The following is a 26,956-nucleotide window of genomic DNA, read 5'->3' on the forward strand; positions in this document are numbered from 1 at the left end:
TAGTGGTTGTCGTGGTGTTGGTGGTATGACAATGGTGTGGCATATGGTGATGGTTTGGTTTGGTTTATGGTTGGTGTGAAATACTTTGATGAGACAAATTTTTTTTAAATCACCCAGACATAAATTTTATTTGACACTTTCAGATATTGAGTCTTTGTTTTAGAATTGTTTTGATGTCTGAAATATATGAATTTTTTTTTTAATTCGCGCCAACCAAATTTAGGAGCATTTTCATATTTCCATACATTGAAAAACAAACACAATTTAAATAAATAATGAATCCAATATTGTATATTTTCTAATCCTTTTGGTTCTCTAATTTTTATATAATTGTATAGATTTGGAAAACATTGTTTACTACTTTCACCACATATTTTAAGATCTAAAAGATATGATACAATATCTATGGGTTTAGTCTGATATATTCTGAAGAATATTTCAGATTGATTGAACACTTCAACCCTAGATTTGTCATAGGTGTAGCTAGTTGACATACCGTGTATATATAACTAGTCTTGTCACGTCTGAAATTGTCAGCCAACATCAGATTTAAAACAAACCAAAAACAAAGAGAGGTTGGACCATTCTATGGCAAATGGATACCTAGTCATGCATCCCACTATCTATCTAGTACTTACTGACTTCGTGCAAACCTTTTTTTTTTGGAAAATGATAAATTGCCCTCCAACCACACTCCCTACACTACCGTGCTTGATGACGTGTCCAAGACAAAACTAACGGACCTTCACTGTCTAACCTTTAGCGTTTGGTAAATGATGAAAAAGGGAAACTGTTCAATTCGTATCCTTTGTTTTAGATCGTGGCTGTCCATTAAATGTTGATAAAATCTAACCGTTCATCTTACCAAATAGGTTATAAATCCCTACTTGCATCCACTTTTCATCTCCATCACTTTCTTCCAAATACGGTTCTACTCTCTCACTAACCAAAATACTCTATCTTTAATCTTCTACCATAATCAATTTAATCTTCTTCTCCATCTTTAATCCTCTCTTCCACTATTTAATCTTCTCCTCCATTCTTCGATCTTCTTCGCCGTCTTTTGTAGTAATTGAAAGGGTTATTTCTCTAATGGCCCCCAACTTTGTGACCAGCTTCCTGCCTGGCCCCCTACTTTACGAGAAATGCCCATATGACCCCCTTCCGTTATAACACCGTTTCTCTCTCTCTTCCATTTCTTTTCTCTCTCCTCCAACATGTTTTCTCTCTCTGCCACCTCATTAAAACCAGCCAACTCATCATCTTCTCCGGGAAGGTCGTCGGCCGACCAATTTTCCGGGCAGCGACCTTCAAACCTATAAATTTTTTTTTTTCATCTCTCTCTCTCTCTCGAAAAAAAAAACAAATTTTTTTTTTTCACCTCCACTCTCTCTCTCTAAACTCCGGCGAAGGGGGTTACCCTTCGCCGGAGTTCGGGAGACCTTAAAGGTCTGCCGGAACAGACCTCCGGGGTAACCCCCTTCGCCGGAGTTTAGAGAGAGAGAGTGGAGGTGAAAAAAAAAATTTTTGAGAGAGAGAGAGGAGAGATGAAAAAAAAAAAAAAATTTATAGGTTTGAAGGTCGCCGGCCGGAAAATTGGTCGGTCGGCGACCTTCCCGGAGAAGATGATGAGTTGGCTGGTTTTAATGAGGTGGCAGAGAGAGAAAACATGTTGGAGGAGAGAGAAAAGAAATGGAAGAGAGAGAGTAACGGTGTTATAACGGAAGGGGGTCATATGGGCATTTCTCGTAAAGTAGGGGGCCAGGCAGGAAGCTGGTCACAAAGTTGGGGGCCATTAGAGAAATAACCCTAATTGAAACAATGTTTCTTTGTTTGTATCTCTCTAATTCTAATTTCTGTAATTGGTAGATAATTAATTTTAGTTTGCAGAGTCATCCACATATCATATGACAATTTATCCAATAAGTGAACATAATATTTGAATTGTTCTTGGAATAATGAGTTGAATTGGGCAAAAATTCATTCTTAATGGTAAATATAGTTCCACTGCCTCTCTCTAGCTATAATAGATTTCCATTACTAGTTATGAACTTATGATCATGGAATTAGACTTCTTGATTCTTGATCATTCACTACTTAACTCTAAAGTATCAACCTAATTCACAACTACTTCAATATATAGTTCCACTGCCTCTCTCTAGCTATAATGGATTTCCATTACTAGGTTATGAAACTTGGTTGCAATGAAAAATTTGAAAGAACTGGAGAAGAAAGGAGTGTATTTTGTGTTTTTTTTTGTTGAAAAAGTGTATTTTGTGTTAGAAGCAAGATAGAAATAATCACCTTCAACCAAAACAGAAAGAATAAGATTATAAGCCTTAGTTCATTAATTAAAACCATTGAAGTCCCAGCACTTACCCAATCTTTCCTCCCGTTAGCACCGTTAACTATCCCATATATTTTCTTTCTGTTAACTTAAAGTGTTACCCAACTCACACTACCCAAGACAAAAGGCATTTTTTTAGCACACCTCACCAAAGACGGTAGGGTAGGGAGTGAACAAGGCTGGGAGCGTATCACGGTTGTTTTTTTTTTGATGAGAGGAACTTCGTGCAAACCTTAAATTCATATGATTTGGAATTTTAGAAATACATTAACCGGCCACAGTATGATTTAGGATGTTTTTTTTTTTTGAAATATATGATTTAGGATGTTAATATTAAAATAAAATTTTGGCTATGTAATCCTTTAGACAAGAGTAATCCTTTAGACAAGGTGCATAAATGGGGTATTCAAATGTGGTAATACAGAACATGTACGAGTTCTTACTAGTGGAAAAATAAAATTGAATGAGGATTTGATTCATCCCAAACGTACACGTCATAGACATCTGACTTTTCTATGTTATATAGACATCTGGCTTTTCTATGTTATATAGACCTGTATGTAACATAGAAAAACACAAATCTTGTACTATCATAAATCTATGTTTTCTTTCGTAATTGTCATGATTCTTAAAAATATCATTGTGTTTATCTAATTATCTCTCTCTAACATATTTCATTCTCTTTCTCTCCTTCCTAACCCTCTTCTTTATCTCTCTCAACTCAACAAGTCTCTCACTCTTCTTATTAAATCTTTTTCTTCGTCTCTTTCGTAAATGTCTTTCTACAAAACTAGAAAAGAAGTTGGCGTGTGTGAATACCCTGAGTGTTTAAATGTTAAAAATTGATTCGAGTTATACGGGCTAATACTAAAATAGTTTTTAAATTTTCCACCGTTTTAAGCGGAATCTCAGTCGTCTATACGTCCAATATCAGGTTAGCCGGATTTCATGGCAAAACTAATAATGAACTAGAAGAGACAAAAGTTATACTTTATATCGATTTCCCTCGAACTTACTTGACTATTTTCTCTCTAAGATTTTTGGATTCCAACTTTGCAGTTCTTCTACTTCAGACACCTGAGCAATCAACACGATCTTCTACTCTTTAGGTTAGCTAGAACTTAATTGAGTAGCGAAGATGAGAACTCTTTCTCAATGGAACTTGATAGATAGCTTGGGAATTGATCCTCTATTTTAAAGGCGCATCCGGATAGTGTCATTGACGCTCTCCGCACGCCCCTTGACTTGGTAAATCTGATTTAACTACTTTTGGCTCGAGTTCCTCCAAAATCGGCGGACTCCCGTTGAATTATATTACAAAATTTGGATCTAAGTCCACTATAGTTAACCTAATGTTTTGGAGTTGAAAATGCTAATCTTGAGCTAAAATTTGTAACAAAATTATGGCTGACCACAAAATTAAATTGTATTTAGTGGCGGTAGGGTTCAACCACAAAACAGCTTTACTTGAAAACGGTATAGTCTTTACCATTAGCCCATAATGGATCATAGTACATTCTGATTGCCTTCTGATGCAAATGCAATTCTGAGCATTTAAAGCTTATTAGGCAGTAGGGCAGATAACTATCACTCAATATTATCAAGGGTGCCTGTAAGGCGCCCCGTCTATTTGCTCAGGCCTGCCTTCACGCACGGCACTCCCCATGGGCCTCGAACTGACCTAAGCCTGTAATATTCAAGCCCAATACGGATTAGGCCCCAATCCGAGTTCCTCGGACATGGCTAGTCTGTTTTGGAGCGCCAAGAGTGAAGACGGGCCTGAGTAAAAAGGATGACGTTCCCTATTATCATCAAAAGGATACAGATGGGCTTGGGCTTCACACACCTCTTAAAAAGAATTTAATTCTAAGTATAATCATATTTACAACACATTACAAGAACACATATTTCTCTAATTTGGCTACTCCATTGAAATTTCACAAAAGAAAAACCTTGATTAACTTCAGAAATTCCATATAAAGTACAAATGAAGATCATCAAATGAACTACCTCTTCTTCTTCTTCACCACTTCAATGGATATTCTTCATAATTGTTTTCTATGGCATTCAACAACTCTCTGAACTTCCTCAATAAGCCCAAACTCACTATACAACTTCACAAGACTAACTACAATTATATCTTCTGTTAATCCAAAACCCGATTTAATCATTCGACCGTGAATCTCTTTACCTTCCTTCAAACCTGATATACCAATACAAGCATTAAGGGCAGAAGAAAGTGAAAATGAATTTGGTTCAACATTTTCACAGACCATCTCAAAATATAGATTTAAAGCTTCTTCATTTAATTCATTTCTTACATACCCAGATATCATTCTTGCCCATAACCCCACATTCTTCACTACCAATTCATCAAATAGTCGTCGAGCGAAAACCATCTTTCCACATTTTTCATAAAGGATTACAAGAGCAATTATGGTATGTGCACCTGGTTTATACCCAAATTTAATCATATTTGAATGTATTTCTTGTCCTTGTCTAAGCGATTTTTCCATAGTACAAGATCGTATCATACATGTAAAACCCAAATCCTTAACCATTTTCAAATCTAATCCAGATCTCAAGACCCTTCGGATTAAACGCATAGCTTCCTTGCTTTGATTATTCATATTATAACCATCTATAATTGCTGTCCAATTAGCAAAAGTTGGTTCTTCTATCATATCAAAAACTCGACGAGCATTTTCAATTTTCCCACACTTTGAGTAAAAATCAATCAATGTTGTGACAATAAAATCATCACTTTCACATCCATCTTTCACCAAATCTTCATGAATTTCAATACCCATTTTTAAATTCTCAGTCTTTGCACAAGAACTTAAAGCAATAGTATAAGTAAACAAATTAGGTCTAACTTTTCGATCAAACTTCATTGAATTATAAAGTCTAAGAGCTTCATCATGAAAACCAAATTGACTATACATAGAAATTATACTAGTCCAAGTAACAGTATTTCTAACACACATTTTATCAAACAGTTCACGAGCAGTTTCAAAACACCCACATTTTGAATACAAATTAATGAGATTATTAGCAACAAAAACATTGTTTTCCAATTGAGTTCCAATGATCTTAGAATGAATTGTTTTACCGAATTCGAGATTTTCTTCATCAGCACAACTTTTCAGAAGAGTGCAAAACAAACTGGGTTCAGGTTGAAATCCTTGAGACTCCATTAGATCTAATACATCAAGGGCTTCTTCAATTCTTTGTTCAAATGACCAATCTTTAGTTACCAAATGATGGGAATCTGAAATTTGATTGGATTTTAGGTAAACTGGAGTTGTTGATGATCGTGGAAGAAGCAAGAATTGACGATGAGAGTGTTTTGGAAGTAGGATTGATGAGAGTGTTAGGGGTTTTAGGAGAATTTGATGAGTTGGAGAGAGAAAAGACGCCATGGGAGAATTGTAAATGAGGGAAATTTCATAAGAGCTGAGAAGATAGGAAATGGAAAGAAAATTTTGGTCTAACCCCTAAAAATAGGCTTTAATAGCATATAAGTCCAATATTAATACAAAATTCTTTCGAAGTCCAAATTTGGATTCACCTTGCATGGAACCGTCTTTTTGGGTTTCACCTAAGGAATCAGATTTTGCATGACTTTGTTATCTTACTTCATAAACAAAACATGAATGATTATACTGATTTATTTTTGTGAGAATAGTCCCACATGAGAGAATGGGTAACTAGTAACCAAGAATATAAAGTATAGGTCCTCTCCACTCATTGCCAATCAGTTTTGAGTTGGATGACTACAAACTTAACATGGTATCAGAGCTAGGACTACACGTGATAGGCTTAAAAACCACACTTGTTCCACGTCACCCGTAAAAAAAAAACACACGTATTAAGCTCAAAAAACGCCACACGTGAGGGGGCGTGTGAGAATAATTTGTGTTGGATGACCACAAACTTAACAATTTTCTTATTTTACATGACTAGACAATTAACATATTAGTGTTTCATTTGTGTATTTACACGAGGAATCATCACTTTGATGAAATAAAAAAAACAGACTTACCTTACCCATATTGATTCTGTTTTTACCTCCCTCACACACAAACTAAAGGGCATAAAAACCTCTACAATGACACCCACAGAACCCAAAAAACCCTTAAAACCTATACAATGACACCTAATAAACCCTTACAAATTTCAATTCATGATTCATTACAAGATCTACTAGAAAAGTAAATAAATTGGAAATCATTGTTATATAATCTTGTAGAGAATAAAAAAAAAGCTATTCTTAAAGGGGCATAAAACCCCAACAAAATTTTACAATGTTCAACTCATAATTTCACTATTGAATCTACTGCAAGGAAAAAAATAATATGTAATGATATAAAAGAATGAAATAATTTTCCTATATAACTTTCTGAACTGCAGGAAAGAATGGATGAATCAAATACTTGGGTTCTTATCTTAAATTTGTTCTTGGGGTTGAATTTGCTGTCCTTCCAAAAATGGCAGGAGATGATGTTGGTTTGGGGGTGAGGCCTGTTTTCCCAGCAGGTCTTGGAGACAAATTCACTTGCTCCAGAGCACGGAATTGAAGTCCGGACGGGTAATCCCTCACACAACCGATTCGAGGGCCAGCTCCTGTTGTCCATTTGAATGATAATTGTTGCCCTAATTGGTATGACTGCATGTCTTTCTTCGAATTGATCCTATGAAGTATGGATTCTTTCGGTATGATTTCTTCTTCTTCCTCGTCTGATTCTTCTGGATCTGTTTTGTGCAAACTACTCTTCGGAACCACATAAACTTTATCATCCTCAAATGTTTCATCTGCAGTCTCATAACCAACAGTTGGAGATCCCATGGAGAAGCGGCTAAAACTCGGTTCAAGGTTTGTATTTAGAAACAAATCAACTCTATTTGGTATTGCGAGATTACTTAGCTTTTGGCTGAACCGTTCAGACCGCTTCGAGTGGGGTTGAGGTTCAGTACCATCAGTCTGTTTATCAACATCAGTTTTCTCATTATTCAAGTCGTAAAAGTTACTTTCTTCTGACTCCAAGTCGTTCACATCTTTAATCAAGTACTCGTCTGCTGAATTGTTCCTATTGTGGGTAGTTCCATGAAGTGTAGGATTCTCGTCCTCATCGGTAGGAGTTGTCTAAATTCAACAGAAAATAGAATCTCGAATAAGTTCACATGTTACATTTTTGTTTTTCTTCTTTCAAATGATTATCTTGAACTTCAATACGAGAAAAAGACAAGAAGAGTGATGCTTACCTTAACATTGGTGAGATCGACATTCTGTTCCTCTAGGAATGAAATGAAATCTTGGAAGTTTTGTTCAGTAGGCCGATAATGTCCACTATGAGGCCAAACCGCCTATCCAAATTCACGAAAACCATTATTAAAAAAAGCTTATAACCAAAATAGTTCAACGATAAATCACTATAAGATAATGTTTTTGTTTTATACCTTTAGTATACCATCTTCGACGACTACTCTCCCAGCAGCGGAAGTGGCTCCTCCTGCCAAAAAGCTTGAATGTTGAAATGTTCCTTTCTTTTTCTGCCCAACATACAAGGTCTTGGATGTACTAAGAACGAAAATCCACTTAGAATTGTTCGATCCTTGAGATGTGTCAACAAGATCCCCACTCTGCCTGTATATGAATTTCCCATCATTCACTATAACTTCATACTTCTGCCTTTCAATCTGCAAATTCAACAAATATTTTGCCTAGTAAGCACACAAATACAGTTTTGGAGAAACAAAAATAGTGATCAAAGAGGAAAATGGAGCTCACCGGGCCGAGATACTTGATGCATTGTTGTTGAAGCCTTGATCGAGGGCATTTATCTACAAGATTGATTTCTCTCCCGTCTCCTACATCAAGCCTGTGTATCAAAATATAAATAATTTATAGTAAATACGTAATGTTCACCAAATAAATATTTCAATTAAAGTAAGAAATGTTTCTCGATGAACCTACCAGTAGAAGAAAGGTTGTCTACTATCACAACGGAGCCAAGTAACGTAATAGAAGTGAAGGTTATGACCATAACGATGTCGTGGATCAATCTTCTCGAACAAAAAAAAAACATTGATAAACATACTATCCATCAATTTAAGCTACTATTAAATGTCTATATATTTCAAATTAGTGACAACATCTAACGAGAGACGAAGTCAATGCTTACCGCTTCAAGCCAATGCTGTAAAGCAAGTTTTTGAGCCTTATCGTCCTTCGACAAACCTTTTCCGACCTGCAAATGAGAAAACAAATTTTACCCACTTGAAATTTACTTATTAACAAACCATTTTGATAGGTTTACTATATTACCTTTGCAGCTCTGGTTCTTGCTCTTGACCATCGAGATATTGCAGTTTCGTGCCTCTCAATGTCAAAAAACGAAACTGAACTTCGTTTTAATTCAGCAAAATCCAACAATTTCCACCTAATAAATGGAAAAAAAACCCATCAGATTTCGAGCAAAACTCTACAAAAATAAAAGTTTACTAGTTTTATAGAAAACTCACCATCCGTGTTCGACAAGAACGGCACAATCTGCAAGCTTTCTCCTTGTCCGGAAACTTTTATAAACCTTCTGTAATTTCAGTGCAGCTTCATGTTTGGGAATGCCTGAATCCAATATTGGGGAGGAGGAAATAGTTTTGGTAGAGCTATCCGAATCAGAATATGGGTTAATCATATCCTTGTTATTCAATTTGATAACCATATTGTTCCCAATATCTGATGAAGGAGATTTCATAGATATCATTTTATCCATATCCCTAGTTTGCAAACTGACTGATCCTTCATATATCATATTTCCAGAGCCAACTGATTTCAGAATTGTGGGTTCTGAATCTCTTTCTTTAAAACTAACAGATCGAAGAGTTGTTTTTATGTCGTCATCATCATCGTCGAAACTGATAGATCTCACAGTAACAGCTTCATAACCTTCATCTAAAGTATCATAATCAGCTCCAGGACATGAAAAAGATATTCCCATTTGTTTTAAAGAGATATATTTCTTACTGAATATTTTATTAGCAGATGAAATGACCAAAGTTTCTTCAGCTCAACAAGATCTTTAATGGAGTCTCAACCCTTTGGAGAAAGATCTCCTAATCCCTTTAAACAATCAAACAGAGAAATGGGTAAATTACTATAATCAAATTATACAAATAGAAACCAATCTATATAGCATTAATCAATGAGGTCATGAATATAATAAACAATATTGATTTAAAACTCTATCTATCTATCCTTCAAAGAATCAAGCAAGACTGTCAAATTAAACCAAATAGAGATACAAAAATCCCATACAAGACCCAGTTCTTATTCTAATCAAATTTCATGAGAAAAAAATCATCAAACACTTGGCACTCATTCTTAAGAAAAAGAAGAAAAAAGGAAACAAATTCTAAAATTTTATCAACATATAAGCAGAAAATGAACATGTTAAGAGAACCCATGTCTAAAAATCAATGAACAATGTTAAATCAACAATTTAGAAACACCCATTTTGCTTATTCATCTATCTATGAACTTCATTGAAAGAAGAAAACAGAAAGAACACATTTACCATAACCAAAATAACATGTTAAGACATTAAAAATGTGGATAATATCTCTCTCTCTCTTACCTTTTAGGATTTGGGAGGTAGAGAGAAAAAGGAAGATTGGGGTTTGATGAAACTGAAGGTAGAGAGAGATTGTATGGAAGATGGGTACCAGTGTGAGGGAATCCGAATATAATGGAAGAGAGAGAGAGAGAAGAGAGGTTGTTTGGTTACAGAGTAGGTTTTATTGTTTCTAGTAGAAAGCTTATTAGTTTTTTCCAGAAGAAAGTAAAAGATGGTTGCATTAGCTAATCTTAGACATCCTCTATTTATACATGCCATTTTAGAGAGAGAGAGAGAGAGAGAGAGAGAGAGAGAGAGAAAGAGAAAGAAGAGAGAAGGAAGGAAGAGGGAGAAAGAACAGTTAACAGATTGGCAGTCCATCCTACCACGTGTTTTTGACTATTGAAGACAATGGGGAGAAGTAATATATTTCACATTGTCAAATTCCAAAGCATAGGGAAATTTGGCCCAAGCTATGTTGCTCAAAGACATATAGTATTTCTTTTGGGTTAACTCCAATTTGTCCCCCATATTTGTTCAGTATTCCATATAGCCTCCCATACTTATTATTCATCAGTTAACTTTAACTCTTCATTTTTTCTGCTTATCTTTCTGTTCATTTATAGAAAGAGAAGTGACCAACTTGAATATTTGTCCCCGGTATTTGTTCATATTCCAAATAGCCTCCGATACTTATTATTCATCACTTAACTTTTACTCTATGTTATTTCCCTTTTCAAACAGATGGTTTGTGGTCGACTTATAGACGATCGACTAACCATAGTGTTAGAGAAGACGATGGTGTAATTGTCAACAAAATCAACAACAATTATATAATCAAAAGGCTATGAATTTTGATTTTTCAACCATTCCTTGTGGTATTTGTCACAAATGGGGTCATCAAGCCAGCAAATGCAGATTCAGGTATGCTCCATCTCGAAATTCAGCTTCTAATGAATTTGCTGGTTTACACTTAGATAATTCAGATGCAGAAACCTCACATAACAATGATTCCCAACACACACAAGAGGAATGTAATTTTGCTACACATAATGAGTGTTTTGTAGCAAGCTCTTCTAGTTTTGCTAAACCTAAGAGATGGTTAGCTGATACTGGGGCTTCTAGCCATATGACAAATGATAGAGATATGATTACTTCTCCTAAACCATACAATGGTGGTGAATCTGTCATGGTAGGAAGTGGTACATCTATTCCAATTAAGAGTTGTGGTAATACTAAGGTTGTACACTCAGATGTTCCCTATGATCTTAATAACATACTTCTAGTGCCTAACTTGACAAAGAATTTACTATCCATATCTAAATTCACCATGGACAACAGTTGTTCAGTTGAGTTCTATCCTTGGGGGTATAGTATTAAAGATCTTTTATCTCACATTACTCTTACTCAAGGTCCTATGGTGAATAATCTATATCCTATTGAATTTGATACACTGAGCAAGCCTCAAATTGAGGCTTTATCTGCTACTATAGTTGCTTCTCCCACTCTTTGGGACAAGAGATTGGGCCACACATCCAAAGGCATTCTTGATAAACTTAAGAAGTCAAATCTCATTGATTATGATTCTGAGGACTTCTCATTGATTATGATTATGGATTTCCTATGTTTTGACAATATGGGAGCAAAACATTTGGCTATGAATCCTGTTTTCCATGCTCGCACCAAGCATGTTGAAATAGATTATCATTTTGTTAGAGAATTGGTTGCTACTGGTGTCATTCGTGTGGACTTTATTCCTTCTTCAGCTCAGCTTGCTGATGTTTTCACAAAGGGATTGTCTGATCCACTTTACTCTCATCTTCTCTCCAATCTTATGCTTCGACACTCTGCCTCAGATTGAGGGGGAATGTTAGAGAAGACGATGGTGTAATTGAAGTGTTAGTATAATTTTGGTTAATTCTCTTATGAGTGTCTATAGGCACTCCTTTACTGTTAGCTAAACATAACAGACTTTGTCTCCTATCTTCTCTCTCTATAACAAACTCTATAAACTCTATAAATAGAGCAGAGATGTAATCTTGTGTTTTAAGTAATAATACAAACTCATTTACTACTCAAATCTTTTCTAGCTTATGAACTTAGGGTTTCTAATACATAGCAATAAGATTACCGTGAAAAAAAAAATAGTTTGTGCATGTAGTTAATCAAATCATCTATAACCATACACCATACTTGCTGCTGACATTTAGAAATTATATTTTGGAATAAGATTACAATTACAAGATAAAGAAAACCAACATCTCTTCGTGTTAATTAATCTTTGGGAAGTTTTTATAGGCAAGCCATCGTCGGCCGAGCACCACTTCCACCACATTTTCTCCATCTTCTTTCTCTCTTCTTATCCTCTTTATCTTCTCTTCCTCTCTCTAGTTGTTCTTCCTCCCAAATCCCCGAGTATGAGATTTGGGAGGAAACCGTCTAGTCCCAAAGAAGTTTGGTTGGGATCTAACCCAAACAAATCTCGTATGGGAAAAGAATTTCGTCTAGGCTTTAGTATCCATAATGAATTTCATTTGGGTCTAGACTTCCAAGACAAACTACGTCCAGATTTCCAGACGAAACCTGTTTGTGGTTGAGATCCCACGCGACCTTCTTCTGAGTTTTAGTCGCTACAAAATCCTAGATACGTTTGGGATATGATAGGAACAACAACTACAAAGATAAAAGATGAGAAAGAAGAGGAACAAGAGCGAGAAAGGGAAGAAGAGATAAAAAGTGTTGGTGGTTGCTTGCCGGAGCAAAGAAATAAGAAAACGGAATTCGTTTTTGATGGATCGTCGATAGACAGTTGGTCAGATATTTGCCAACGACTTTTTTTTCGGTGAACACACGAAAGAGGATATGAATATGAAGGGCTATACCTTTGAATAGAAAGGAGAACATGAAAAAAGAAAGTCAATCGTTAAAGTTGAAAACAAAAAAATATGAAAGAACACCCTATCAAAAGTTTGTTATCTTTAGAGGACCATTTTGAGTATTATTCGTCTTCAAAGTCTAAACCCTAAAGTGCCCTTTTATAATAGCAAAAATTAATAAAAATTTATTTGGGACCAAATAATTCACCAAATTTCTTGATCTCATCCAAGAAGCACATCTTGTCATTAATTTATTATTATCTTGATGGCATGGGTAGTGTGGGTGAGTGTTAGGGTTGGGTGCAGGCATGGAGGTTGGAGAGCCATGAGAGACAGAAAGCACATTCATCTCTGGTAAGAACTGGACCCACCCCTTTAAAACCCTAATCTTGAATTTGGATCAAGCCTGTGATATTTTGTAAGGATAATTAGATTATTAGATATTTAGATGAGCAGAAAATTTGTGCTCCCTTACATAGACAAGTGTAAAGGAAGTGTAAGAATAGGATGGGATGAAGTAGCCTTTCTCGTATGGTACACAACTGATGTGAGGATATTGAAATAGTCATATTAAATAGGGTTGGTGACCAAAGATCAGTATTTGACTAGTTATTGGGGTTGAGGGTGTGCCTATTTTAATGTCTAAAAGATTTGGTCTCAATTATACGTGCTTAATCTTAGAAAAGGATAATGTAAAAAGTTGGTTCCAATTATATGTACTTCGATATTCAACACTATAAGACCAAAGTGAAAGGATCCTAAATCATCATATGCGATGTCTACCTTTTTTCTGTTGAACGTATGATCTTATCTTGTTTTTGACATAAAAACATTTACATGAGAACAGAATATATATATATATATATATATATATATATATATATATATATATATATAAAACTAACATACAACATAACGTGATGACCTTTAGTAGTTAAATACTAACAATATGGTACTATAGGTATCAATTTGATGAAGATGACGGTCACAATGACATATGTTGGAGTCATATTATCTTGAACAACAAAATAAAATATTCCAATTGTTCGATATAATCAAATGGTTAGTATGTAGAAATGAATTTAAAGTTGCCATTGACTTAATACTACAATTCTTGTCGTGTAACTCTTGTGTTTTACCCAATTTTGTTTTTTAAAGTTAACATTTCTTGATTGCACTTTAGAAAAATTTCAGAAACGAATTAATTATTTCAATTAATTAAGAGAAAAACAGAAGCGGTAGCAATCTCTTTCAAATCTTTAACAATTTCTTTTTCTTACGACACAAATTTAAAAAAATGAATTCGATGTTGCCCAATTCTAAAACACAATAATTTGTTGTTTTGCAAATGAGTTGGTCAAAAGGTGTTACTGAGTAAAACAATAGTATTAGATGTATCGTTGGATAACATTAATTTAATGTGGTTAGGTTCAGGAAACTAAAACAAATAGCTTGGTCAAAGGATATATCACCATCAATTTTGTCATTTTCGAGTGAACTCCAAGTGAAATTACTTGGCTTAACCACCAAGCCTCTATATTAATAAACTTAATTTCGGCCCACTTACAATAATCAAGACCACTTCATACGTCTGGAACTTTGGACTTACCCCAAAATTTCAGCCAAAATTGCACTTTTTTTTTAATATCTAACGGATATATTTCTAATAAACAAAATGTTCCATGAGGACCAAAAGTGCGAAACAAAATGAGTCAAATTATGGTTCATCTTAGATTTGAAAAATTATTGTTTGGACAAAAAGAAATTGGACTAGTGGCCGAAAGACCACTAAAATACCCTAATGAGTAATGCCTACTAAAAAAATGTTGAGTTAATTCCTATATGGCCCCCAACTTTGTGACCAGCTTCCTTTATGACCCTCTTTTTTTCGTAAATTCAAATATGACCCCCTATTTTCATGGAAATGTCCTAACTACCCTTCCTTTAAATCTTTTTTCAAAATAAAATAAAAAAAACAAACATAATTCCACCTCACTTCCCTCTCCACCACTTATCTCTCTCCACCTCACCTCTCTTCCCAAATCATCTTTCTCTCTCTCCAACTCACCTTTTTCTCTCTCCACCTCACCTCTCTCTCTCTCCACCTCACTCTATCTTCTCCGATGAAGGTCGCCTCTCATCTCTCTCTCTCTCTAAAAACTCCGGCGAAGGTGGTTCCCTTCGCCGGAGTGATCTGGTCTGTTCTTCAACAGACCAGTTCCGGTCTGTTCTTCAACAGACCAGATCTGGTCTGTTCTTCAACAGACCCGTACTCCGGCGAAGGAAACCCCATTCGCCGGAGTTTTTAGAGAGAGAGGGAGATGAGAGTAAAAAAAAAAAAAAATTATTTTTTTTTTAGGTTGAAGGTCGCCGGCCGTAAAATTTTCCGGCCGACGACCTTCATCGGAGAAGATAGAGTGAGGTGGAGAGAGAGAGAGGTGAGTTGGAGAGAGAGAAAGATGATTTGGGAAGAGAGGTGAGGTGGAGAGAGCTAAGTGGTGGAGAGGGAAGTGAGGTGGAATTATGTTTGTTTCTTTGATTTTATTTCGAAAAAAGATTTAAAGGAAGGGTAGTTAGGACATTTCCATGAAAATAGGGGGCCATATTTGAATTTACGAAAAAAAGGGGGCCATAAAAAAAGCTGGTCACAAAGTAGGGGGCCATATAGGAATTAACTCAAAAATGTTTGAAGTACTCCAATGTGTACACTTTTGTGCACCGCTTATCATACATGTCTCATAGGGCAAAGGGCCAGGCAACACTTGGTTGTTCAAATGGTTCAAAGTGTTGACATTAATTTCAAAAACCTGGAAGTCTTAAGTTCGATTCTCATGGAAAATGAAATTCATGATTATTAAACTTGGATTATTAAAAAGTATAAATAATGTAATAAATATGTCGGGTTTTAGACCTAATTCATGTTGTTGGGCTCTAAACCTTCATTATAAACTTAACTCCGACGGTTATCGTGCTTATCTCATCTTCAGTTCGATTCTCAAGAAAAATGAAATTCATGATTATTGAACTTGGATTATTAAAAAGTATAAATAATGTAATAAATATGTTGGATTTTAGACCTATTTCATGTTGTTGGGCTCTAAACCTCTTTCATTATAAACTTAACTCGGGTGGTTATCGTGCTTATCACATCTTCATGATGCATCGATACCTTGTAACAACAAATGTAGGCCATAAAATAATATGACCCAATGACGTATTATTAGGTCAAAATAGTATGATAACGGCTAAAATTGCAAAAAACTTCCTCTACCCACATGAGTGAAACTTCTATTTTCATACTTGTTCACCAATGACTAGTTCGTAGGAGTGCTTTGGAAGTACACCACCCCCACCCCAACTAACTTTCATCAGAGTAACTACTAGTACTAACCGTTCAACAAAAAAAAAACTACTAGTACTAACCGGAATATGTGGAGGTGGATCGACTATGACTTTGATCGATACTGAATGAGAATCGAAATAGCTAATATTTAACATCATCAATACTAAAATGAATAATTTTTGGAAAACCAACATCCCAAACTTCAAAAAGTTAAAAAGAAGTAAATAAAAAACTTTAACATATGCTGGAAGAATATATGCTAGGACGATCAGACATTCATATAACTCTAAATGAAAATGTCAAAAGGTTATCTTTACACTTCACTAAAAATAACAAAATGGAAAAATTTGAGTAAACTTAGGTCATTTCATTTTCAAGAAAAAGTTGTCGAAGAAAGGTTTTGTCAAACTAAATCTCCATGCGCGTTAAAGACTAGCAAAATGTAGCCCACTGAAACACTAAAAAGCACTTCTTAATTGCCGAGTTAAGAAATGAAACGGTGTCGGAAAGTATCGTACAAATTACTATTAAATAATTTGACAGACACTTCACCGTCGATGCCTGTCCATGCTTCATGCAAACCAAAAGAAAAAGTACACTGGTTTACACTTTTTTATTACAAACATTCTAATGGGCCGACTATCGGATTTATGGCTACTATCCTGCCAGTTTTGTCCTAGTATTCGTCCTAGTATATAATATAGTATTTTAATATTTTATTAAGCATATATAAAAACTTTAAGGTGTTGTATTATTCTTCTTCATCTTTGAGTGAGACTCTATCGACCGACAATTTCTTGATGGAAAAGAAGGATAAGATGGCGAGAGGCAGAGATGATTGGAGATTGGAGGTGAAGAAGATGGAGAATTAGTTAAGTTAAATTTAACTTAACCCATTGATCGAGTCAATTGTGCCATGAGGTCAAACTCAAATGCGCATTGCCCTTTTTTTAGCATGACCAGTGATTTGGGAAAACAAGAATATCTTCTGAGTGTAAAGACTTTGTCAAAGTTTACCAATTTACTTTCTAAATGTTATGGATAAATAACTTCGAGTGAATTTTTTTGCCTTTTCATTTTGTTCTCCCAACTCCATCACCATTTTGTCCACTCTGGTAATGACCGTCAACAAACGACCATCGTCAGTCACCTTTAATTTTTTTTTTCTCCGTCCACCACCTTCAACTACTATCACCGCAATTATTTCACTCTCTTCCTTCCTCTCCCTCTCACTTCTCCTCCTTCATTCTCTCCCCTCTTAGTTTTTTCGGTCCCAAACTAGCTCGGTTTTGGACCCATCCATAGAAATTTCTAGGTATGGTTGGCTCTGATCTTGGATGCCACTCCCTCATCCTGTATATACTCTTTCATGATTCCATACGTTGTAATTTTCTACTCAGTTACTAATCATTGTTCGGTTCTGTTTGGAATTTCACCTCCCTTGTCTTTAATAACCCTCACACATGATTTCTACTCCGACATTATCAACCTAATAAAATTAAGGCCCTTGAATCTACTTAATCTTATTTTTTGTCAAACTCTAACAATCATCATTCTTGATTTTTTCTCATTTTTGTTTATTTGTTTCTTTATACTTTTTTCTGATCTCCTCCTCATTTGATTTGATTGAAAACTATGCGAACAAAGTAACTAACTAACAAAACAAAAGTTTAACTTTCAACAAAAAAAAAGTATGAGTTTTCTCAACTTGGATATAAAAACTATGAGAAAAATGAAGTATGAACAAATACACCATCATATTTTCAACAATATTCCTTACTTTATAACTCCAATGACTGATTCAAAATGAAGAATGAAGAAAAAAAATCGACCATTAATAAAAGATGAAGAGAGGAAAAATTATTGATTGTTCACTTTCTGACTTTGGAATTGGTGATGAAGGGCCAAGTTTAAAACCTAAATCAGAAATAAAACTACTTGATATTGATGGAAAATTCATTACTTATGCATATAAATAACAAACCACAATAATGAAATTAAACCAAGATCTCTATTTGATGAATTAAAGAGATGTAAAAGGTTTCTGGTACTTACCCGAATCCATAGCTTGAAGATACTTGAAGATACAGTAGATTTCCTTGTCAACCCTAAGATTTGGACAATATCTTCTAAACCTTGAGAATGGACGTTGTTTCTGATTTCTCAAAAATGGGAGTTGGGAAAATCACGTCTCTCTTCTCTGGTTTAGGGATTTGCCCTGAATAATATGGGAACTGCCTAGGAAGTTACTAGCAGTTACCCAAGTAATTATTAAAGAGCCCATTATTCTTTGATAATTACTTTTGAGGGCTCTACACATGACATATTGCTAATACGCTCCCCACACTTCAAACTGATATTTTATGGTCCATAATGTATAAATCAATTAGATCACCTTTTGGGACCCTTAAGTGAAATAACATGTATTATGTAATTAATACATATATTAGTCCACATTAGTCATTAGTATTAAAAATACTAACAGATATTACTAGATTTGGATCTGGAATCTGATTTGATGTAGAATTTATCTCAACCACTATCAAATACAATTGAGAAGAGTATTGAATAATGACTAGATTTTAACAACAGAAGTGAACTACTCTTATTGAATGAAAACTAAAATAGAGACATAAAAGAAAAGCTCTGGTGAAAATCCGACATACGATAGCCATTAATGAGGCTACCGCCGCCGGTAAGCGGAAGACTTTGATTAACTATCTTAAAAGAAAGCCTAGGCTCTTATACCATGAAAGAAAAGAGAAATGTATTGAATTCACTTGATATTTCGAGCAATTACATAAGATCCTTATAAATATTTTTACAAAAAATAAGTTTTATCAATTGTACTATGTGGGACTATATGACTTATTCTAATAGTCATCAAAATGAGAAACTCAAAATCCACTTCCTTCGTAACAACTGACAGTGTACCCTTTGAGAACTGACATCAAAAGAGGAGATAAATTATAAAAGTAAAAAATGGTGGTAGAAGGAGATTAGAAGGAAAAAAAAGGTAAAAAAATGGTGGTGTTGGTGGTAAGAGATGGGGGAGGAATAAGAAGATAATTTGTTTCCTTTTAAAATTTTGCACCCCGAAAAATTTGTCAAAATTTATAATCTTACTTTAAAATTCTGTAAAAATAATCTTATTTCCTAAAACGCCGGCTTTCAACAGCATTGCCGAACAACAAAGGACATTGCTTTAGATTTTCCCGAAAAATATCTTTCGTTTGTGGAGAGAAGAGAGAATTTATCTATCGTGAAAAGACTTTTTAGTAAAAATATATTTTGTTTTAAAAATTCTTGTTATAATTTATAAAAATATATTATTTTTTAATATCGCCAAAGGAGTAACTATTTTTTAATATTACTTTGATTAAGAAGCCTTCCGAAAAGGTAAAAGATTTTCTAACATACACATGACTCAGTCTAACTTATCAAATATGATCGAATCTAATTCAAAAAAGAAAAAGTACGATCAAATCCAAGCTTGTTTAGACTTTAGATACAAGATTTCAATGCCAAATGAAATGACTATCGTTGATGGCAGTCAATTTCCAAAAAAAAAAGAAAAGAAAAAGAAAATTGCTACATAGAATTCTATGTGTACAAACCTTAGTCAAATGTTACCCATATCATCTCTTTTACTTCCATGACAAATTGACAATGTCTCTTTCTTAGTTATTTATGGGTCCTCTTTAATTGATAAAAGGGATTCTAGTCCTACTAACTCATAGATTTGTCCAGTACTTATTGGTCAACCCAATATATTAAACTTGGTCCTAATTTTGGGGACAAGACATGCTCACTTCCAGCTAATTCACCACCAACCAATAGAAATAGGTACGTCCTACCGTACTTCCATCTCACCTTCTTGAGTCAACCATCTATCCACACCCCCAACAAAAAAAAAACGTCTTTTTTTTTTTACTGGGAGCACTTCCCGGTGACCGTTAAACTGAACTTAATCCATATTGTTCAAACCTAACGTGAATTAAACCCCAATTCTTAGGACGAGAAGGCTAAAGTGTAAAATGAAGGGGCGCCTATTATACCTATGGGCCTTGGGTAGTTTCCGACCGCTCTTAAGCCACTGCTTAATACTGTCTTGTGTCTGAGTCTTGATATCAATCTACTTTGAAGATTTGTAATTTTACACTAAATAAAGTGGATTTATTTAAGCGATTATCGTGTTTATCACATCTTGACAATGTATCTATGTTATGTAATGACTGTCGTAGTTCATTTCCGAAAAAGAAAACAAAATGTGGACTTAAGGTAGAGAAGTTGAAGATCTTTTACTTTTAGAATGATCTTTCAAGAGTCTTTTATATTGCATTTAAGGGTCTAAATGTCCATTATGACTGTGACTCTGCTCACCTAATTCACATATTGTATTGAATACTGTACCCACACGTTTTGTAAGTGGGAACTACATTGACACTAGACTTCCTTGGTCTTCACTTTTGTTGTGGTCATTGTTTTCATTGATCTAAATATAGATTTTGGGATTAAAAAGTGACCCCAAGATTCTACATATCGAACTAGATTATAAAATAGCTTATATCGTGTCATACATATCTAGTATAAGATAACTTAGACCTGTCATCGTGTCTCCAAATATAAACTTGTTTATCACGTCACACGTGTAGATGTAGGCGGTAGGGCCTGCGTAACCTTGTAATTCAATTAAATTACAAAGAAACAGAATTGAAGCTTACAGAAAACTTCAAGCTTGAAGTTGAAAGTGAATGAGAAACTTCAAGTTTGAAAATCATGACTCTAAGAAGCCAAAGTTAATGTCAACTGCATTCGAGTTTTAATGGTTTTGCCTTTCATTTTGACATCTTTCTCTCTTTCTCTAATATAGTAGTCTTTTTCGATATCACTTGCAATCTTTTTCAACACTAATCCATATTCATTACTTGTCAGTTTGACAAGTTTGTTTTACATTGTTTGATTCAGATGACTTGGAAAACAAGTTAACCGACAGATTATATTCTTACTGAAGGTCAAACTTAATTGAAAAAAAAATGTAACTATCAATAGATATATGAAGTTATAACAGTAACACTTATAGACCTTACTGTCATGTTCAGGAATCTGAATCTGACTCTGACTCTGTATCTGATTTCATCTTCACTGGTCTACGTCTATTGGTATTAGCTTCTAGAGGGGGAAGCCCATCATCTTCATCATCACTTGAATTCATCGATTCCTCTGCAGTCTGAGAGGTTGATGTTAGTGGCTGGCCATTTGAAACATCATTTGGGGTTGCTTTTCTGAATATTTCAGGCCTGCAATGAATGTTTAAGACAGACAAAATAAGTAGCTGATTCTTGTCGAACTATCTTAAAGAACACGAGGAAAATCTGACATGACATTTATGGATCTTAACATCTTTCATGAGTTTATTTCGGAAGTTAAGAGTTGCTTTCTAACAGCTAAAGGGGAATATAAGCCGACATGTGATCTTCTACATGAAGTAATATCATTCATACTAAACTAGTGAAAGAAGATAAAGAACAAACCATTCAGGAGATTTCTGTAGGAGACGAACTTGTTTAAAGAAAAGAACTTGTGTAACAATACAGGTGACCTTCCTGCCAGATTCAAGTGCACCATCCCGTCCTCTTTCATCAACTACGACAAAGCTTCCTACACAACGAAACAGAAAAACTTCATACTCGTTATGGAAATCTGACATAAAAGACATCAAGTAAAACAGTTTGAGACACTGTCTCAATAAAGATATTCGATAACTTTTATTACAATATGGATATAAGTATGTATAACGAATATTTATGACAAAAACATGGACGGGTTAAGAGGTGAAGGCATCTGGGAGCCTTCCTCATGATCCGAAAGCCCTTGTTTATGCCCACACCAAACCACATAGTATAATAAAAAACACCAACCTCGTCTTGTCCACATGCTTTTTTGAAATTTAGCTGGAAGCAGTGCCAACGATTTCTCACCCGCTGCATTTAGTACCTTAATATGTGATTGTGAGACAAGAACAAAAGGCGCATCAATAGAACGTTAGTTTAAGCAGACGATTACAAAAATAACCATACCGGTGATGGGTTTAAGAATGTTGGTACTAAAAACAGTATATTCGCCGTCTAAGAAAGAACCAATTGTTCATCGTGTCTTCCATTGTTTCAGATGTAATGAGATGAGAAAGTACTAGACGTTGACCTATTAGAGCCTAGTACACCTAACCAACAACTAGAAGTGCATTAGAATCTAGTCAAAAGGTGTATATGGTTCTATTACAATATATACATATAAGATTACGAGGAAACCGACATCTTATATTCTTTTTATTGCAGAAAGACTACAAGAACATTTCAGTTTTCATCCACACAAATTAACAGATTCTCAAAAGCTTGATGTGTCCTACAGTATCCACTGAACAGTGTTACTATATGAAACTGAACTATGAAAAAGAGAGAGAGGAAGCAAACTCGTAATGTGACTGACAAAATTAAAGAATGCAAAAGCATAAATGAATTTAGAAACCACAAACAAGAAAACAAGTAAGAGTTACACAATTTTGAGAAAATATGGCATGAAGTTATCGACTTCCACATTTTCCGTAACCTGAGAGTAAGCTATACGAGATCAAAGACTAAACTGGGAGGAAATTAAGCAACGAAAAACAAAGAATTGGGCTAGAAGAGACAACAACCTCAATGAGATTCGACCCACGGTGGGAAACAACTTGCATTATACTTTCGCATTCTTGTAAGGTCAATGCTTCTTCCTCAACTGCTCTCTTCAGATTCTTTCTTCCTGCTCTCATTGCTTGATTTCTTAAACTCTAGAAAATACAAACCAAGCTTGTCAAAATTTTAAAAAATGAATACAAACTCTCCAAGCATTATCCTTTTATCTTCAATGGTTGGTAAAAGAGAAACAAAATTTGGTCTACTAAAAATGTCCAAGTATGGTTTTCAACCTAGAAGAACTCTTCTATATGGTGTGTTTGGATGAATGAATCATGAAATAAGATTCATGATTCATTTCGATTCATGAACACTAGATTCATGATTCCAAAGGATTTTCGTTGGTTAATTCAGACTCTATGTTGTATTGAGCGTGAGGGGAGGCGAAAAGCTTCAAACAGACCAATTCATAAACAATAAAAAAAGTAAGTGGAAGCTAAATCAATTCAAACACAATTCATAATGTCTTATCTAGGGTTGATTGTTGTTCGACTGAACAGTGAGGTGTTCACTGTTTAGTCGAATATGGCCCTAAAAAAGGAAGAAAGAAGACAAAACAGGTATAGGTTGCTGAAACTGATTTGAAGAAAAAACATAGGGGAAAAGCTATGTAGTTGGTCTCGGTCCGGCCGATGGCCGAGACCGAGACGAGACCGAGACGGACTGAGATTCTTGGGCGAGACAGCAAGTGCAGCTATTAGCTAATGGCCTACTACTAAGGCACTACTTAGGCATAAAATAAATCCTAATCTACTAAAATTAGATTCTTGTGTTCTTTACTTCTTTATTAGTTCTTAATTCTAGTTTTTACTACTTATTCTAACCTAATAATTGTATAAATAAATCCTAATCTACTAAAATTTTGAAAGTGTCGAAAGAATTTTCAAAGTTTCTATAAGGCATAAAACCTAAAAATTCTATATAGTATTATTGCTATTTATATTAGATCTATTGGGAATACAATAAGTAGTTAAGATTTAAGAAGATAATAAATAATAGTACACAATTAGGTCTAAGAGTTTTTCAAAAAAAAAAAGTTCTAAATATTTAGAAATAACTGTCTCGGTCTCGGGTTGTCTCGGCCAAACCCTAACTCGGGGTCTCGGCCAAGTCTCGTCTCGGGAGAGGGCCACCGAGACGAGACCCGAGATTCTCGGCTGTCTCGGCCGAGACCAACCACAGGGGAAAAGGAAAACGAAAGTAAGACAAGTGAATATAAGAAGTAGAACTCTAGAAGATGATGAAAACAAAAAAAGGTATTTACCTTGAAGTTCGATTAAGGCATCAAATGGAAGAAGAAGATTATTGAAGTGTTGTCCTCTCTCTCTCTACTGTTTTGATCGATTAGTGCTAGGGAGAATTACTGAAACCCCCGGGTTTATAAATGTTGTTTACCTAAATCCCCACTTTTATTTAATAATTACTAAACTCCTTGACCCCACCTTTGGTTAAGATTTAACGAAACTATTTTAAATATTGCTTTCTTGCCCCTCTTACGTTTTACACAACCTTTACTAACGGATTACATTTTACACCACCTTTACTAACAGATTTACGTTTTACACCAGGTTTTCGAAATGAAGGGACAAGACTGACACCAAATTATGGCCATTTTTGACCGTTTTTTGCTCCTTTTTTAGCCTTATTTTTTCTATTTAAACCCATGAAACCACCCTAAAAACTTCACCCCTACCATCAACAACTATAACTTGGCATTTATTTAATGGCTTCTTCAAGTTCATCAAATGTGTATCGAGCTCATAACGTCGTCTCGAAGCCGTATGAAAGCTCAATAACCTTTGTCTGAAATTCTATCAAATGGAGTATAATTCAATGCTAAATTTACTGATATGCTATAATTTTATCATCAACGGAGTACAAATCAAGAAATTTCAGACAAATAAAGCAAATTTCAGAAAAATCAAGCTAAATTTTAGACAGAAATGTACTGATATGGTATAACCTTTCAAACAAATCAAGCTAAATTTACTGATATGCTATAACCTTTCAAACAAATCAAGAAATTTTAGACTGTAATTACCCCATTACAGATATGGGGATTTTAGACAGTAATCAAGCTAAAAATCAAGAACCCTAGTTCGAGTTAAGGGTAATTGGAGAGAGAGAGAGGCAAGACAGTAATTACCCTAGCTGTTCTTAACAGAAAGGAACCCTAGTTCGAGTTAAGGGTAGTTGGAATGGAGTACAAGAGAGAGAGAGTACCTGGTTGTGCTAATTCACCTTTAGAGAGAGAGAGATGCCTTCATTATCCCTTCATCGAGCCTTCCCTATTTCCCTCGTTCTTGATTTAGGGTTTCAGGTAAGGGGACTTGCTGGTTTCGTCGACCGGGTAGGGAGAAGAGGGTTGGTGATATAAGCACCGCGCATTTCAATTTAAGGCGCCCCATTTTTTGTAAAACAAAAATCGTGGAGAATTAGCACATCGGCAGTTGTGTAATTTGACATGCACTAACTGGATGTTTCCATTAAATCTAACAAAAGGTGGGGGTTTTAGTAATTATTGAATAAATGTGGGAATTTAAGTAAACAACATTTAAAAACCCGGGGGTTTCAGTAATTTCTCTGAAGAGCTAAGGGAAGAGAGAAAAACTAATTCCAACAAGTTTGGTCGACTGGATTTAGACTAACTTTTCATTTTTTTATATATAGGCACCTTCATCGCTTTCTTATGGGTTTCCGGCTTCCCTGGGCTAGAAACTGAGCGCCCACAGTCGCCAATTGTGGAAACTAGGTAGTTGGGCGACTCAATGATGTTTTGATCAAGCCATCTGATCTTACAAGGCTGGTTAATGGCTTTTCTCCTGCTTACGTTCTTGCATGAGGGTTTTCCATCGTGGTCTTTCTTTTCTCATCTCTTCTTTGTACTCGGTACTTTCTTCTACAATAGAGCACCACTTTTCCTTGAGTTTCTAGAGAACTGATCTTAAATCTTTGGGAACTTTGCTTAAACCAAAGATCCGCTCTAGCCCTTAAATTTCTAAAGTTGAAGTTCATGTCCTGATCTCTCGAGAACGAAATGACTTCGACCTTCTGAACTAAGTATTCTAGTATGCCCCTCATTGACGTTGTTTGGCTCTACCTTTTGACTGATCAACACAATCCGATTCTTAAACAAAAGGTGTTACGAGTTAGTAAGCATAATTTAGAGTTAGCATGTTGATTTAGGAAATCTTAGTCCAACACTCCTTTTCACGGAGATCTGCTTACAAATTTGTAAACAAGACAAAAAGGACAAGATGCATGCGAAGCAGTGCTTTCGAGATTCGTCACTATTCATAGAATCATTGGGTCGCGAAACTGCTTTCACAAGGCTTTTGGTGTTCGACAGATCTAGCGCTTTGTCTATGTCTGGTTATGGTCTGATTGTTCCTTCGTCAGACTAGGAGGGATTTTTCGTGGCCCAATTATTGTCCGGCCAACCATCGTAAGCCTAACATGTCTTTTTCGTGGCCTAGTTTTTTGCTTGGTTGTTCCACCACCAAACTAGCAGGTTTTTTTTTTTGTGGTTTGGTTATGACCTGATTGTTCCATCATCAGACAAGCAAAGTTTTTTCATGGTATGGTTATGCCCTGATTGTTTCATCATCATACTAGTAAGGTTTTTTCGTGTTCTGGTTTTGGTCTGACTGTTCCCTCACGAGACTAGCAGTGTGACGCCTCGTGTCCCAAAATAGACACGACCACGCCCCGACAATTCACAGACGAGACAAAAATCCGACAGAGTCTCCTCTGTAAATCGAACCGGTCGCGGAACTGCTTTCACAAGGCTTTTGGTGTTCGACAGATCTAGCGCTTTGTCTATGTCTGGTTATGGTCTGATTGTTCCTTCATCAGACTAGGAGGGATTTTTCGTGGCCCAATTATTGTCCGGCCAACCATCGTAAGCCTAACATGTCTTTTTCGTGGCCTAGTTTTTTGCTTGGTTGTTCCACCACCAAACTAGCAGGTTTTTTTTTGTGGTTTGGTTATGACCTGATTGTTCCATCATCAGACAAGCAAAGTTTTTTCATGGTATGGTT

General features: G+C 35.3%; 3 protein-coding genes across 9 annotated transcripts; all 3 read right to left on the bottom strand.

Moving 5' to 3' along the window:
- Window positions 1-4,282: 4,282 nt before the first annotated feature.
- LOC147566807 (pentatricopeptide repeat-containing protein At4g18520, chloroplastic-like) lies at window positions 4,283-5,792 on the bottom strand. The gene has a single exon (XM_086653356.1). It carries the CDS (start codon window positions 5,767-5,769, stop codon window positions 4,393-4,395), a length of 1,377 nt encoding a protein of 458 aa, XP_086509482.1. The 5' UTR covers window positions 5,770-5,792; the 3' UTR covers window positions 4,283-4,392.
- A 770-nt stretch (window positions 5,793-6,562) lies between these two features.
- Window positions 6,563-10,542, bottom strand: LOC147566808 (IQ domain-containing protein IQM2-like). Of its 5 annotated transcripts, none has more exons than XM_086653359.1 (10): window positions 9,985-10,416; window positions 9,375-9,470; window positions 8,873-9,302; window positions 8,676-8,790; window positions 8,533-8,598; window positions 8,325-8,413; window positions 8,139-8,229; window positions 7,808-8,047; window positions 7,613-7,714; window positions 6,563-7,493 (listed from the first exon to the last, which is right to left on the bottom strand). In XM_086653359.1, exons 3-10 carry the CDS (start codon window positions 9,160-9,162, stop codon window positions 6,792-6,794), a joined length of 1,695 nt encoding a protein of 564 aa, XP_086509485.1. In that variant the 5' UTR covers window positions 9,163-9,302; window positions 9,375-9,470; window positions 9,985-10,416; the 3' UTR covers window positions 6,563-6,791. The 5 variants fall into 5 exon arrangements, with proteins under 5 accessions (XP_086509485.1, XP_086509487.1, XP_086509483.1 ...); XM_086653361.1 differs by lacking the exon at window positions 9,985-10,416 and adding an exon at window positions 9,925-9,981; XM_086653357.1 differs by having other exon boundaries at window positions 8,873-9,470; window positions 9,985-10,542.
- Window positions 10,543-21,082: 10,540 nt separating this feature from the next.
- Window positions 21,083-25,302, bottom strand: LOC147566809 (uncharacterized). Of its 3 annotated transcripts, none has more exons than XM_086653362.1 (5): window positions 25,140-25,302; window positions 22,880-23,011; window positions 22,104-22,179; window positions 21,717-21,843; window positions 21,083-21,482 (listed from the first exon to the last, which is right to left on the bottom strand). In XM_086653362.1, the coding sequence occupies exons 2-5, from the start codon at window positions 22,991-22,993 to the stop codon at window positions 21,281-21,283; spliced, it is 519 nt and encodes a 172-aa protein (XP_086509488.1). In that variant the 5' UTR covers window positions 22,994-23,011; window positions 25,140-25,302; the 3' UTR covers window positions 21,083-21,280. The 3 variants fall into 3 exon arrangements, with proteins under 3 accessions (XP_086509488.1, XP_086509489.1, XP_086509490.1); XM_086653363.1 differs by lacking the exon at window positions 25,140-25,302 and adding an exon at window positions 24,181-24,727; XM_086653364.1 differs by lacking the exon at window positions 25,140-25,302 and adding an exon at window positions 24,024-24,727 and having other exon boundaries at window positions 22,880-23,973.
- Between the last annotated feature and the right edge of the window lie 1,654 nt (window positions 25,303-26,956).

The sequence above is a fragment of the Eschscholzia californica genome, unplaced genomic scaffold, assembly GCF_041429995.1.
Source record: "Eschscholzia californica isolate CP2 unplaced genomic scaffold, dmEscCali1.0.p SCAF_1, whole genome shotgun sequence".
Lineage (NCBI taxonomy): Eukaryota > Viridiplantae > Streptophyta > Magnoliopsida > Ranunculales > Papaveraceae > Eschscholzia > Eschscholzia californica.

Excerpts from the sequence above, each read along its gene's own strand:
- LOC147566807 (XM_086653356.1), bottom strand. The coding sequence starts at position 5,769 with ATGGCGTCTTTTCTCTCTCCAACTCATCAAATTCTCCTAAAACCCCTA.
- LOC147566809 (XM_086653362.1), bottom strand. The coding sequence starts at position 22,993 with ATGAGAGCAGGAAGAAAGAATCTGAAGAGAGCAGTTGAGGAAGAAGCA. Across the intron at positions 22,180-22,879 it reads GTGGGTCGAATCTCATTGAG|GTACTAAATGCAGCGGGTGA; the intron begins GTTGTTGTCTCT and ends TCACATATTAAG. Across the intron at positions 21,844-22,103 it reads AAGCATGTGGACAAGACGAG|GAAGCTTTGTCGTAGTTGAT; the intron begins GTTGGTGTTTTT and ends TTCGTTGTGTAG.
- LOC147566808 (XM_086653357.1), bottom strand. The coding sequence starts at position 9,348 with ATGGGAATATCTTTTTCATGTCCTGGAGCTGATTATGATACTTTAGAT. Across the intron at positions 8,791-8,872 it reads GTTCTTGTCGAACACGGATG|GTGGAAATTGTTGGATTTTG; the intron begins GTGAGTTTTCTA and ends TCCATTTATTAG. Across the intron at positions 8,048-8,138 it reads GCATCAAGTATCTCGGCCCG|ATTGAAAGGCAGAAGTATGA; the intron begins GTGAGCTCCATT and ends TTGAATTTGCAG.